Raw genomic sequence first — 14,428 nt, forward strand, 5'->3', positions numbered from 1 at the left:
CTCCCCAGCCAGGGGAAACATGTATCTGCCCTGTCAAGCCCTGTAAGAATTTTGAATGTTTCAATGAGATCAAGAACGGAGTTTGTGGCCTGACAACCCACAGCTTTCTTCAATTATTTCGGGGCGTCTGTGACAGTGGAAATAAAAGCAAACATTCTTAAATAGCAATGGAAGAATATATTCCACACAACAATGTATAATTAGTAACTCATTACTGTAAATAACAGGAGAACATTATGTTTCCGTTGACAACCACTCCACTACCCTTTGCAGCCTATATAATCTATCTAAATTTGGTACCAAGGCACAATCTGCTTTAACCCTTGAACGAATGAATACAATCATTTTTTTAAAGATGTTGTGAGTAATTTCCCAAATACATATTATGAGGAGCAATACTTTTAGGCCTCTACAAATGCAGCTGTGGAATAGGACTGCAAGTCGCCCAACAGATGATTAAAATGCCTAGTTTTTCCTCCTCCTTGGCCAGAAGTTTGAGAACTCACGACATGGTGAATTGCAACTGCATACGATAACCCTTGGTGCATCACCTGGGCCACCAATAACACCTCGCTAATGTTTGTTACAGGGAATTCGCTTACCTGATTAAAACAACTATGTGAACAGCTCAAATAATGAAGGACTTTGGCTGCGGTCAGCAATAGTAATTTAACACAAAACATGTGACAGAAACAAAAAGAAACCAATGTAAAATAGCCGTGCTTGAAAGAAAAAGTTGTTATTCCTAGTTGCAAGGTCAATTATAAAATGATTTGCAGCAGATGAAATAGATCAGGTAGATGAGCTAAATGTGGGTGAGCACTTTGGAAGTAGAGAAAACAATATGATTAGGCTTAGGGTCCAAATGGAATAGAAAAAGTCAGTGCAAAAAACAACAAAATGAGGAGATCGCTCACTGGAGGTGAGGTGGAAGGAGAGATTGGCACACAGGACTGCAGAGGAAAGTGGAATTTTTTTATTAGAGAGATTGCGAAGGTACAGAATAAGTATATTCCATAAAGAATCTTGCAAACTCTATGGCGAGATCTTTAGCTTCTTCGATGTGTAATTGATTGATTGGCTGCTTAGACCGCTTGATGATGTCAATCACTGACGAATTCTCTCAGACAGCAAACCAGGAAATGAAAAGCACCGATTATCTGTACTTTTTAAAAATGTTACAGACAGCGAAATGAAGATTGGGACATGTACATGGGGTTAAGGTAGAAGCTGAAATATGAACAAACTTGAATTAAAAAAAAAAATCTAGTTATTTTTATCATGGAGAAATTTGACATTCTACAAATATAAAAATTTTCAGGGCCAGAACGGTTGTTTAGCAGCCAATACGCTGTTAAAACCCCAGTTACACCTATTCCAACAAGGCTTAACATTTAATGGGGTGTTTAACAGCGATAGTAGTGCAGAAAAGCTCAAGTTATTGTCAGTTCCACTGATTGCCAGCAATGGGGGCCGGGGGCCCACAGCACAGCCAGTGCCGGAGCAGGCTGATAATTGGCCGCAACTTCAGGATTTCAAAAACAACTATTTATATAGTGCCTTTAACGTAGTAAAATGTCCCAAGGCGCTTCGCAGGTGTATTATAAGACAATAAATTGACACCAAGCCATATAAGAAATTAGGGCAGATGACCAAAAGCTTGGTCAGAGAGGTAGGTTTTAAGGTGCGTCTTAAAAGGAAGAAAAAGAGAGGCAGAGAAGTTTAGGGAGGGCGTTCCAGAGCTTAGGGCCTAGGCAACAGAAGGCACGGCCACTGATGGTTGAGCGATTATAACCGGGGATGCTCAAGAGAGCAGAATTAGAGGAGCGCAGATATCTCGGGGGTGGGGGCGGGAGCTGAAGGAGATTACAGCGATAGGAAGGGGTGAGGCCATGGAGAGATTTGAAAACAAAGATAGGAATTTTGAATTCAAGGCATTGCTAAATGGGGAGCCAATGTAGGTCAGCAAGCACAGGGGTGATGGGTGAACGGGACTTGGTGTGAGTTAGGACACGGGCAGCCGAGTTTTGGATGACCTCAAGTTTACGTAGGGTAGAATGTGAGAGGCCAGCCAGGAGTGTGTCGGAATAGTCAAGTCTAGAGATAACAAAGGCATGGATGAGGGTTTCAGCAGCAGATGAGCTGAGGCAGGGGCGGAGATGGGCGATGTTACGGAAGTGGAAATAGGTGGTCTTAGTTACGCCGTGGATATGTGGTCAGAGCTCATTTCAGGGTTAAATATGACACCAAGGTTGCGAACAGCCCGATTCAGCCTCAGACAGATGCTAGGGAGAGGGATGGATTCAGTGGCTAGTGAACAGAGTTTGTGGCGGTGCCCAAAGACAATGGCTTCAGTCTTCCCAATATTTAATTGGAGAAAATTTCTGCTCATCTAGTACTGGATGTCAGGCAAGCAGTCTGACAATTTAGAGACCATGGAGGGGTTGAGAGAATTGGTGAGGAGGTAGAGCTGGGTGTCATCAGAGTTCATGTGGAAACTGACGCCGTGTTTTCGGATGATGTCCCCAAGGGCAACACGTAGATGAGAAATAGGAGGGGGCCAAGGATAGATCCTTGGGGGACACCAGAGGTAACGATGCAATGGCTTCTCTTCCCACTCTCGCAGGTGATTTTCTGGCTACAATTAGATAGCTAAGAATGGAACCAGGCGAGTGCAGTCCCACCCAGCTGGACAACAGTGGAGAGGCGTTGGAGGAGGATGGAGTGGTCAACCGTATCAAAGACAGGTTGAGAAGGACGAGGAGGGATAGTTTACCTTCGGCGGTCACAAAGGATTTCTTTTGCGACTTTGACGAGAGCAGTTTCGGTACTGTGGCTGGGTGGAAACCGGATTGGAGGGATTCAAACATGGAGTTCTGGGGCAGATGGGCACGGATTTGGGAGGCGACAACACGTTCAAGGACTTGAGGGGAAGGGGAGGTTGGAGATGGGGTGGTAGTTTGCAAGGACGGAGGGGTCAAGGGTTGTTTTCTTGAGAGGGGTGATGATGGCAGATTTGAAGGAGAGGGGGAAAAGTACCTGAGGAAAGCGAACAGTTAGCAATGTCAGCTAACATAGGAGCCAGAAAAGGAAGTTGGGTGGTCGCAGTTTAGTGGAAATAGGGTAGAGAGAGCAGGAAGTGGGTCTCATGGACAAGATGAGCATGGAGAGGTCAAGAGGGGAGATCGGAGAGAAACTAGAGAAAGATGTGAGTTCAAGGCTAATGCAGGGGTGAACCTTAGAGGAAGTTTGGCCCGGTGGGCTAGGGGAAGGAAGGGAAGTGGCAGAGGCAGCTGATTGGATGCTCTCAATTTGAGAGAGCAAGCAGTCCACGAGCTCCTCGCACTTGTTGTTGGAGGAGAGGGTGAAGGAGACAGGAGGGGTTTAAGAAGACAGTTAACCGGGGGGGGGGGGGGGGGGGGGGGGTGGTATCTTTGCATTCCAGAATGATCCGGGAATAGTGAGCAGTTATGGCAGACGAGAGTAGGACCCGATAATGCTTTATGTGGTCCAGCCAGATCTGGCGTTGAATGGCCAAACCAGTTGTCAGTCATATCCGTTCAAGTCTGCGTCCTTTGGACTTGAGGGAGCAAAGATGTGGGCCATACCAGGGGGAACGGCCAGGGTGAGAGAGAGAGTAATGGGTTTAATAGGAACTAGGGCATCAAAGGTGGTGGTGAGGGTGTGGTTGAGCAGATTGGTAGCTGTAGAAATGTCGTGGTGAATGGAGAACCAAAGGCTGGACAGTTGGGATTTCGTGATATACCTATCAATTCAGTTCATGAAAAGAGACGAGTTAAGTTAGTAACTATAGGTTTTTATTGGCTAAATAACAGAGCCCACCCTCGTGGGTGATCGGATCCAACAAGGAGGAATACCAGCCAGTCGACCACCTTTATACCTGGGCAAGCAGGCGGAGCCATGGGCGGAGTCAGCTGTGGTCAGCCCAGGTATAACAGCGTGGCAAGAGGTAACCTTGTGTAGTGATACACTATGGTTATCACTGTTTACACTGTTGTAACGATATAAACAGTGATAACCATAGTGTAACGATAGTGAACGATAAAAGTGGTTTACCACATTCACCCCTTGTTTAAATTTGAGTCCGGCGGGGTGAAGTGTACTACCAGTTCGGGTATGTCAGTCTATCCGGAGGCCTTGTAAGCCTTTCTGATCGGCGCAGCAGCGGCGGTGTAGTATTCAAAGTTAAGGCTGGTGTCTGCGTGGTCGGCGAAGGCTCATGGGGTTCCGGCATGCCGTCTACCGGGGCTGGATTTGGGGGAGTGGTGGGGGGTAATGGTGGTGTCTCAGGGGTGCGAGGTCTCGTAAGGAGACTGTGTCCTCCCGCCCGTCTGGGTATGCCACATAGGCGTACTGGGGGTTGGCGTGCAGGAGGTCCACCCTCTCGACCAGGGGGTCCATTTTATGGGTCCTCACGTGCTTCCGCAGCAAGACGGGCCCCGGAGAAGTCAGCCATGTTGGTAGCGAGGTTCCCGTAGTCGACTTCCTGGGGAAAACAAACATTCGTTCATGGGGGGTGGCGTTAATGGCAGTGCAAAGCAGTGACTGGATGGAATGCAGCGCTGCCGGGAGGACTTCCTGCCAGCGAGAGGTTGGGAGGCCCTTAGACTTTAAGGCTAAGGGAACGGCCTTCCAGACTGTCGCGTTCTCACTTTCCACCTGGCCGTTCCCTCGGGGGTTGTAGCTGGTGGTCCTGCTTGCAGCAATACCTCTCGCTAGTAGGAACTGGCGAAGTTCCTTGCTCATGAAGGATGAGCCCCGGTCGCTATGTATATAGTTCGGGAACCTGAACAAGGCGAAGAGGTCATTCAGGCATTTGCTGACCGTGGTACTGGTCATGTCTGGGCAGGGGAAGGCAAAGGGGAAACGGGAGTACTCGTCAATAATGTTGAGGAAGTACACATTACGGTCAGAGGACGGGAGGGGCCCCTTAAAATCGATGCTCAAGCGCTCGAAGGGGCGGGTGGCCTTGATCAGGCTTGCTCTGTCCGGCCTATAGAAATGCGGTTTGCATTCGGCACAGGTTTGGCAGTTCCTGGTCATGGTCCTGACCTCCTCGATGGAGTAGGGCAGGTTGCGGGCCTTAATGAAGTGGTAAAGTCTGGTGACCCCGGGGTGGCAGAGGTCGTTGTGGAGGGTCTGCAGTCTATCAATTTGCGCGCTGGCACATGTACTTCGTGATAGAGCATCTGGGGGTTCGTTCAGTTTACCAGGCCGGTACAAGATATCGTAATCGTAGGTGGAGAGCTCAATTCTCCACCTCAAGATCTTGTCATTCTTGATTTTGCCCCTCAGCTTGTTATTAAACATAAAAGCGACCGAACGCTGGTCGGTGAGGAGGGTAAATCGTTTGCCTGCCAGGTAATGCCTCCAGCGTCGTACTGCCTCCACGATCGCCTGGGCCTCCTTCTCGACAGAAGTGTGTCGGACCTCAGGGCCCTGGAGGGTCCTTGAGAAGAAGGCCACAGGTCTCCCCGCCTGGTTAAGGGTTGCAGCTAGGGCGAAGTCGGATGCATCGCTCTCCACTTGGAAAGGGATAGACTCATCCACCGCGTGCATTGTGGCCTTAGCAATGTCTCCCTTTATGAGGGAGAAGGCTGCGCATGCTTCTGCTGTCAGGGGGAAGGAGGTGGACTTCATGAGGGGTCTGGCTTTGTCCGCATAATTGGGCACCCATTGGGCATAGTAAGCGAAGAGCCCCAGGGTTCTCTTCAGCACCTTTGGACAGTGGGGGAGGTGAAGCTCCATGAGGGGGGGCGCATTCTTTCTGGGTCGGGGCCGATGACTCCGTTCTCTACTACGCAGCCGAGGATGGCAAGGCGCGAGGTGTTAAAACACACATTTCTCCTTATTGTAGGTGAGGTTCAGCCGTTGGGCCGTACGGAGGAATTTCTCCAGATTAACATCATGGTCCTGCCGGTCGCGGCTGCAGATGGTGACGTTATCTAGATAAGGGAACATGGCATGCAGCCCGTTCTGGTCAACCATCCGGTCCATCTCCCTTTGGAAGACCGAAACCCCGTTGGTGACGCCGAAGGGAACCCTAAGGAAGTGGTAGAGGCGGCCATTCGCCTCGAAGGCGGTATACTGGCGGTCCTCAGGGCGGATAGGGAGTTGGTGATAGGCCGACTTAAGGTCAATGGTAGAGAATACCCAGTACTGTGCAATCTGATTGACCATATCAGATATGCGGGGAAGGGGGTATGCGTCCAGCTGGGTGTACCGGTTTATGGTTTGGCTGTAGTCAATGACCAGGCGGTGTTTATCGCCGGTCTTAACGACTACGACCTGGGCACGCCAGGGGCTGTTGCTTCCCTCGATGATGCCCTCCTTCAGGAGTCGCTGCACCTCGGAGCTAATAAAAGCTCTGTCCCCGGTGCTGTACCGCCTGCTCTTGGTAGCGACGGGTTTACAGTCGCGGGTGAGGTTAGCGAACAGGGAGGGGGGGGCGGGACTTTGAGGGTGGAGAGGCCGCAGGTGGTACGCGGTGGGCGGTTTAGGAATTGCTGGTTGTAGACCGTGAGGGGGGGGGGGGGGGGGGGGGGAAGGGATCCACCGTATGCCATGGTGACACTTTGGAGGTGGCATTGGAAATCCAGCCCTAGTAGGACGGCAGCGCAGAGCTGGGGCAGGACGAGAAGTTTAAAATTTTTATACTCCGTGCCCCTAACCGACAGGGTCACAACACAGTAGCCGCTGATGTCTGTTGAATGGGACCTCGACGCCATCGAGATCCGATTGCGCGTTGGCCGGACAGTGAGGGAGTAGCGGCTCACCGTGTCTGGATGGATGAAACTCTCCGTTCTTCCACTGTCGAACAGGCAGGTCGTGGCGTGGCCGTTTACTTTGATGTCCATCATGGACTTGGACAGGTGATGCGGGCGAGCTTGGTCAAGTGTGACGGAGGCTAGTGTATGGCTGAGCGAGCTGCTGTAGTCTGCGGGTGAGGCGGTGGTCGGGTCTGGAGACAAGGTGGCGGTCGAGTGTGGTGAACAAAATGGCGGCGCCCACGACGTTGTACAAAATGGCGGAGAAGATGGCCACCCCCACAACTCACATGAGGCACTGCCGGCGTCGGTGGCCTTGATCAAAGATGGCCGCCCCTACAACTCGCATGAGGCACTGCTGGCGTCTGTGGCTTTCCCCCTGCAGGCCTTCGCGAAGTGGCCTTTCTTGTGGCAGTCGGAGCAGGTCGCGTTTCTTGCAGGGCAGCACGCCCTCGGGTGTTTCGCCTGGCCACAGAAGCAGCCGGCGGCCCGATCGCAGGGCTCCGATGTCGCAGCCGGTACCGGGGGTGGCGGTCCCGATCGGTTCCGGGACACCGACGCTGTGGTAGGCCCCAGGGGCGGCGGTGCGAGGGGTATTGCGGCCGGAGTCGGGCCCGAGTCCCAGGGTCGCGCAGCACAGTACCTGGAGTACGCCTCAAGGTCCCGATGGGCCACTTCCAAGGAGCGAGCGAGGATAGCAGCTGTTTTCAGGTCGAGGTCCTTTGATTCCAGCAGTCTTTGCCGTGAGTAGTCTGACCGAAGGCCTTTCACGAAGGCATCGCGGATATTTCCATCGGTATGTTCTGCAGCTGTTACGGCTTTAAAGTCACAGTCCCTGCCGAGTATTTGTAGCGCCCGTAAGAAATCATCAACCGACTCTCCTGGCTGTTGCGAGCGGGATCTTAGGAGATGCCTGGCGTACATTGAGTTTACAGGGCTCCGGTACTGCTCTTTTAGCAGGTTGAAGGCATCCTCGTATGTAGCAATGTCCCGGATGAGTGCAAATACTTTAGGGCTCACCTGGGCGGTCAGAACTCTTAGTTTGGATACCGGAGGAACGCCGGATTCTCCCAGGTAGGCTTCGAAGCAGCTCAGCCAGTGTTCGAAGTCGAGGGCTGAATTCGCAGCCTGTGGGTTTAGATCCAGGTACGGCGGTCGGAGGGCTCGCAGCCAGGCCGGCTGCTGGGGCTGTTGTAGCTGGCCGGTTGGCTGGGGCTGTTCGTTTGGCTGGTCGTTTGGCTGCTCCGGTACAGACATTTCAAAATTTAGCCAATAAAATTGATATACCTATCAATTCAGTTCATGAAAAGCGATGAGTTAAGTTAGTAACTATAGGTTTTTATTGGCTAAATAACAGAGCCCACCCTCGTGGGTGATCGGATCCAACAAGGAGGAATTCCAGCCAGTCGACCACCTTTATACCTGGCCAAGCAGGCGGAGCCATGGGCGGAGTCAGCTGTGGTCAGCCCAGGTATAACAGCGTGGCAAGAGGTAACCTTGTGTAGTGATACAACAGTGTAAACAGTGATAACCATAGTGTAACGATATAAACAGTGATAACCATAGTGTAAAGATAGTGAACGATAAAAGTGGTTTACCACATTTCGCAAGTACAGTTGTAAGAGAGTTGGCAGTTTTTCCAGGCGTGGACACAGAAGGAAGTAGGGCTGGGTGGGGGAAGTAGGTGGAGAGCGATACAAGGACATGGTCAGAGATGGCCTCATCTTCGACTGACACGGTGGGAGTAGCGAGGCCATGAGAGATGGCCAAGGTCAAAGGGGTGGCTGTGAATATAGGTTGGGGAGTTCACATGGAGGGAGAGATTAAGGGAGGATAGGAGGGTAGTGAACTCAGAGGAGAGAGAGCATGATGAATTGAGATGGAGGTTGAAATCAGAGGATGAGAAGTTGCTCGGTGCAGAGGCTGAGGGAGGAAAGCAGTGAGGATATCTCGGTGATAATTTTTTTTATTGTACTTGGGTGGGTGGTAGAGAACGAGAATTTTAAGTGAGAGGTAAGAGGGGTGGAATAAGGAGAGATGCTCAAGGGAGGAGAAAGTGCCGGAGGAGTAGGGGGACAGACCCAGGTGTGATTTGGTGATGAGGGCAACACCGCCACCACAGCGGTCTGGACGGGGCAAGTGGTGGAAGGTATAGTCAGGCAGGGAGGCTTCAGTTAAGGGTAAGGTGTCATCACCCCTCAGCCAAGTTTCCATCAGGGCCATGATGTCGATGCAATCATCCACGAAAAACTCATGGATGGCAAGGGCCTTGTTCGCAAGTGAACAGACATTCTGCAGGGAGATGCGGCGAGAGTCGGTTATGGCTGATCCACTGCCAGCATCCGCAGGGTCAGCGCTGGGGGGGGGGGGGGGGGGGGTGGGAGGAGAGGAGATGGGCAAGATTGGCTCCCCACAGGCACACTAGACAGAAGGTCGGAGGGAGAGCGGATGGGACAGTTGGGGTTACTACTCGTGAGGAGACAGCGACGCGTTTAGATGTGCATGGGCTAAATCTTGAAGTTATGGTCAGTTTCAGAGGGGTAATGACGGCAAACGCTGACAGTTCACCATCATTACCCACCACAAAATCCGGGCTGATGTCTTTAGCCCCCACCACAAACTCCATTCCCTCGCCACCATTTCCCTCCTCCACCCTGGCCACTGTCTCAAGCTGGACCAGACTATTTTCAACCTGTATGTCCTATTTGACCCCGAGCTGAGCTTCCGAACCCATATCTACTCCATCACAAGGAATACCTACTTCCACCTCTAATATCGCCAGTCTCCTCCACCCCACCTCAGCCCATCTACTACTAAAAACATTCTTTTGTTATCTCCAGACTCCTAGCCGGCCTCTCAACTTCCACCCTCCATAAACTTGAGCTCATCCAAAACTCTGCTGCCCGTATCCCGTCCCGCTCACCATTCACTGCTGCCCGTATCCCGTCCCGCTCACCATTCACTGCTGCCCGGATCCCGTCCCGCTCACCATTCACTGCTGCCCGTATCCCGTCCCGCTCACCATTCACTGCTGCCCGTATCCCGTCCCGCTCACCATTCACTGCTGCCCGTATCCCGTCCCGCTCACCATTCACTCCTGCCCGTATCCCGTCCCGCTCACCATTCACTCCTTCAATGATTGCATATTTTTATTGCACCATAAAAGATAGGTCAATATATCTGGTGCATGAAAAGGTATCTGGAAACATCTCAATAGAACCCATACTAGCAAGATAAATGTCACTCATTCTTAAGGCAAAATTCTTGACATTCTTTCACTCAACTTCTGCAGTAGCACAAGGTTTAAAAAAAGACTTTTTCCAGTCAAGAACATAAGAAATAGGAGCAGGAGTAGGCCAATCGGCCCCTCGAGCCTGCTCCGCCATTCAATAAGATCATGGCTGATCTGATCCTAACCGCCAATCCACTATCACAGAACCATCTCCTGAATCTAACAGAATTAGACACACGAAATAGGAGCAGGATCAGGCTACACGGCCCCTGGGCCCGCTCCGCTACCCACAGGGCCATGACCGATCCGAACCTAGACTCATGTCCAAATTCCTGCCCGCTCCCCGTAACCCTTAATTCCCTTTACTTCAAGACGATGTTTGCAACAGTACCCATACACTTATGATCAAATCTGTACTCCCACCACCCCCCCCCCCAAAGAAAGCAATGCTTTTAAAAAAAAAAAAAATCAGGGAAGGGAGTGATTTAAAAACAAAGCAGTTTGTTTGCTCTTCTTCCACAATAAGAATCAGCACTGCAGTTGTACATTACCATCCCCTGCAGTGTGACCCAATTTCCAGAACACTGCAGGTGCTCTGCTGCATCGCTCACCATACCTGACTGTAGGCAACCGAGACAGCAACACCCATCACCTCCCAAGTTGAGGATATATTAGGTTTAAATACAAAAGGACAATGAAACGTGAAAATACTCAACTGGAGGAGGGCTAATTTCAGTGAGTTGAAATGGGATGTGGCCCAGGTGGATTGGAATGAGAGAGGCAGGTAAAACAGTAAATCAGCAATGGGAAGGAGATAGTTCGGGTACAGACTGGACACATTCTCACAAGGGGGATAGGAAGGGCATCCAAAGCTAGAGCTCCCTGGGTGACTAAAGATATAGGGATTAAAAATGAAAGAGGAAGAGGAGGCTTATGATAAATATCAGGCTCATTTTAAAGTAGAGAACCAAGCTGAATACAGAAAAGTACAGAGGAGAACTGAACAAGGAAATAAAAGGGGCAAAGAGAGAGTGTATGAGAATAGATTCGTGGGTAACATAAAAGGGAACCCAAAAGTCTTTGATAAACATATAAATAGTAAAAGGGTAGTCAAAGGAAGAGGGGGGCCGATTAGGGACTAAAGATCTTCTTGTGGAGGCAGAAGGCATGGTGGTGGTACTAAATGAGTACTTTGCATCGGTCTTCACTACAGAAGCGGATGCTGCCAATGACACAGTAAAGGAGGTAATAGAGAAATTGAATAGGATAAAAATAGATAAAGTGGACGTACTAAGGTTAGAATCATAGAATGGTTACAGCACAGAAGGAGGCGGCCATTCAGCCAGTCGAGCCCATGCTGGTTCTCTGCAAGAGCACTTCAGCTAGTCCCACTCCCCTGCCCTTTCCCCGTAGCCCTGCAAATTTTTTCTCTTCAGGTATTTATCCATAGGTTGGCAGTGCTCGAAGTAGAAGAGTCACCCGGTCCGGATGGGATGCACCCTAGGTTGAGGACGGAAGTAAGGGTGGAGATAGCAAAGGCTCTGGCCACAATCTTGCAATCCTCTTTAGATATGGGAGTAGTGCAAATGGTACATGCCTATTCAAACACACATTATATTATATATCTGGACTTGGGGACACAGGACAATTTCAAAGTTTGCAAATGACACGAAACTTGGAAACGTAATAAACAGCAAGATAGTAGTAGAGTTCAGGAGGATATAGACAGACTGGTGAAATGTGCAGACACATGGCAGGTTCAATTTAACACAGAGAAGTGTGAAGTGATGTATTTTGGTAGGAAGAATGAGGAGAGACAATATAAACTAAATGGTACAATTTTAAAGGGGTGCAGGACAGAGACACCTGGGGCGTATATACACAAATCTTTGAAGGTAGCAGGGCAAGTTGAGCAGGCTGTTAAAGAAAAACAGATCCTTGGCTTTATAAACAGAGGCATACAATACAAAAGCAAGGAAGTTGTGCTTAATCGTTATAAAATCAGTGGTTGGGCTCCAGCTGGAGTATTATGGCCAATTCTGGGCACCAAACCGTAGGAAGGATGTCAAGGCCTTGGAGAGGGTGCAGGTGGGATTTACTAGAATGGTATCAGGAATGTGAAGCTTCAGTTACATGGAGAGACTGGGGCTGTTCCTCTTAGAGCAAAGACGGTTGTTCTCCTTGGAGCAGAGAAGGTTAAGGGGAGATTTAAATAGAGATGTTCAAAAGTATGAAAGGTTTTGATAAAAGGATGGAGCCATTGTTTCCAGTGCTAGAAGGGTCAGTAACCAAAGGACACAGATTTAAGATAATTGGCAAAAGAACCAGAGGCGAGAGAAGGAGAATTTTTGTTTCTTTTTACGCAACGAGTTGTTACAATCTGGAATGCACTGCCTGAAAGGGTAGTGGAAGCAGATTCAATAATAACTTTCAAAAAGGAATTGGATAAATACTTGAAGGGGAAAAATCTGCAGAGCTATGGAGAAAGGGCAGGAGAATGGGACTAATTGGATAGCTCTTTTAAAGAGCCAGCATAGGCTGGATAGGTCAAATGGCCTCCTCTGTGCTGTATCATTCTATGATTCTATAAAAAAGTTAAGCAATTGCTTTTACCCATTTAACACCTATAGCAGCAGTTGAGCAGCAAAATCTCAATCATACAGCACAGGAGACAATTCGGCCTATCGTGCCTGTATCGGCTCCTTGAAAGAGCTATCCAATCAGTCCCACTCCCCTCTTTCCCCATAGCCCTGGAAATTTTTCCTTTTCATGTATCTATCCAATTCTCTTTTGAAAGTTACTACTGACTCTGCTTCCATCACCCTTTCAGTCAGCGCATTCATGATCATAACAACTCACCACCTAAAAGAATTCTCATCTCCCCTCTGGTTCCTATGCTGGTTATCTTATGTGTCCTCTGGTTACCAACCCTCCTGCCAGTGGAAACTTTTTTTACTCTATCAAAATCCTTCATAGTTTTGAACAACTCGATTAAATTTCCCCTTAACCTTCTCTGTTCCGAGGAGAACAATCCCAGGTTCTCTAGTCTCTCCACATAACTGAAATCCCCATCCCTGGTATCAGTCTAGTACATGATCCCTGTTTCTTAATGTTTGAAAATTATAACAGTGGTGACGCTTCAAAAAAAAAAGTAATCATCGGCTGTAAAGCACTTTGGGATGTTTGGAGGTCATGAAAAGCATTATATAAATGAAAGTCTTTCGTTCACCTCCTCTGCCCTCTCCAAGGCTCCAATCTAAAACAGAACTTTCAGATTTCGTGCAGAATTCTGTAAACGACACAGTTCTTTGGTTACATTCATTCCAGTTCCATTTAAAAATGTTACTCAGTAGAAAATTCCAAAAGAACAAGGATCATGTTTTGAAAACTCAAGTGCTCAAAAAGGAGTTAAAACACCCCAGAATAATACTAATGATGTCATTCTAATAATAAATTGATTAGAAATAAAAAAAGTGTTAGATCTTTAAATCACACAGCTACTTGTCCTTGGAGAACAATTGATAAATTCCAATGAAATGCTGATTTCTACCCGCTTCTGGTGCACGAGCAACCCTTGTGAGCGCAAAGCAGTAACTCGACGTACGTTCACTAGGACCCAGAGTGAAAGCACTGCAGTCATGGGATCTCCAGGCAGACAGAAGCAATCGTAGTAGTAAGCAAGCTGCAACAAACACGTTTTACTGCAATCCACGCATCACATACCGAGCGAAGCAGAATTCGCAATGATTTCCCCGTTCATTGACAGTCAGGACGTGGGTATAGGCTGGGCAGGTGAAGAGCAGCTCTCCTATCCGAAAATCTTTCCGAGCCTGCAGACCCCTTCCTTTGCCCTCGCTCAGAAATTTCTCCATGGTTGAAGTGAGGCGGGCAGGCTGGCTCCGCGCCACCTTCTCGCCGCTCTCCTTACAGCTCTTCCGCCCCGCACACGCTTCACGGCCGGGGGGAGTCTCTCCCTCTTTCCCTTCACTTGGTTCGCCACCTCTCAGCGATCAGACTCCATGGCTGCCGGCCTCAATCCACCTCTTCGCCGAGAGTGCGTCACTTTCCGCCCAGCCAGCACCAACTACTTAAATGGAAGTCGATCAGCCGCGCTCCCCGCTCACATCCTCATTGCTGCAACCAGCCACATGCTCCCCCCGGGTCCAAGCGCTAACCCTGTTCGTTGGTCTTTTCCTGTGTCTATCTATCTAGATATTGAGGAAACGTACACCAGTCTCACCCCAATGGAGGGCTCTCTACGCGCGAGTCCTCCCTTTATCTATTGGGGACTTGGCCTGGAGGGTGTTGCACGGAGCAGTCCCGTGCAGCAAGGTTTTAAGTAGGTTCAGGGACTCCAAGGCCTTTTCTGCGGCCTGGAGGAGTCCGTGCTCCGCGTTTACATGGAGTG

General features: G+C 49.5%; 1 protein-coding gene across 4 annotated transcripts in view; it reads right to left on the minus strand.

Moving 5' to 3' along the window:
• Window positions 1-14,175, minus strand: part of LOC147121150 (N-lysine methyltransferase SMYD2-like) — a 73,216-nt gene extending 59,041 nt beyond the window's left edge. For 2 of the 4 annotated variants that reach the window (XM_085981186.1, XM_085981182.1), the window contains exon 1: window positions 13,744-14,173. In XM_085981186.1, coding sequence (XP_085837312.1) covers window positions 13,744-13,892 — 149 coding nt within the window. In that variant the 5' untranslated portion in view covers window positions 13,893-14,173. Of the gene's footprint in view, window positions 1-13,743 lie in introns of all 4 variants that reach the window. The other 2 variants (XR_015077330.1, XM_085981191.1) reach the window with 2 other exon arrangements.
• Between the last annotated feature and the right edge of the window lie 253 nt (window positions 14,176-14,428).

Source organism: Somniosus microcephalus, chromosome 3, assembly GCF_052327205.1.
Source record: "Somniosus microcephalus isolate GS21.2 chromosome 3, FLI_Smic_1.0, whole genome shotgun sequence".
Taxonomy (NCBI): domain Eukaryota; kingdom Metazoa; phylum Chordata; class Chondrichthyes; order Squaliformes; family Somniosidae; genus Somniosus; species Somniosus microcephalus.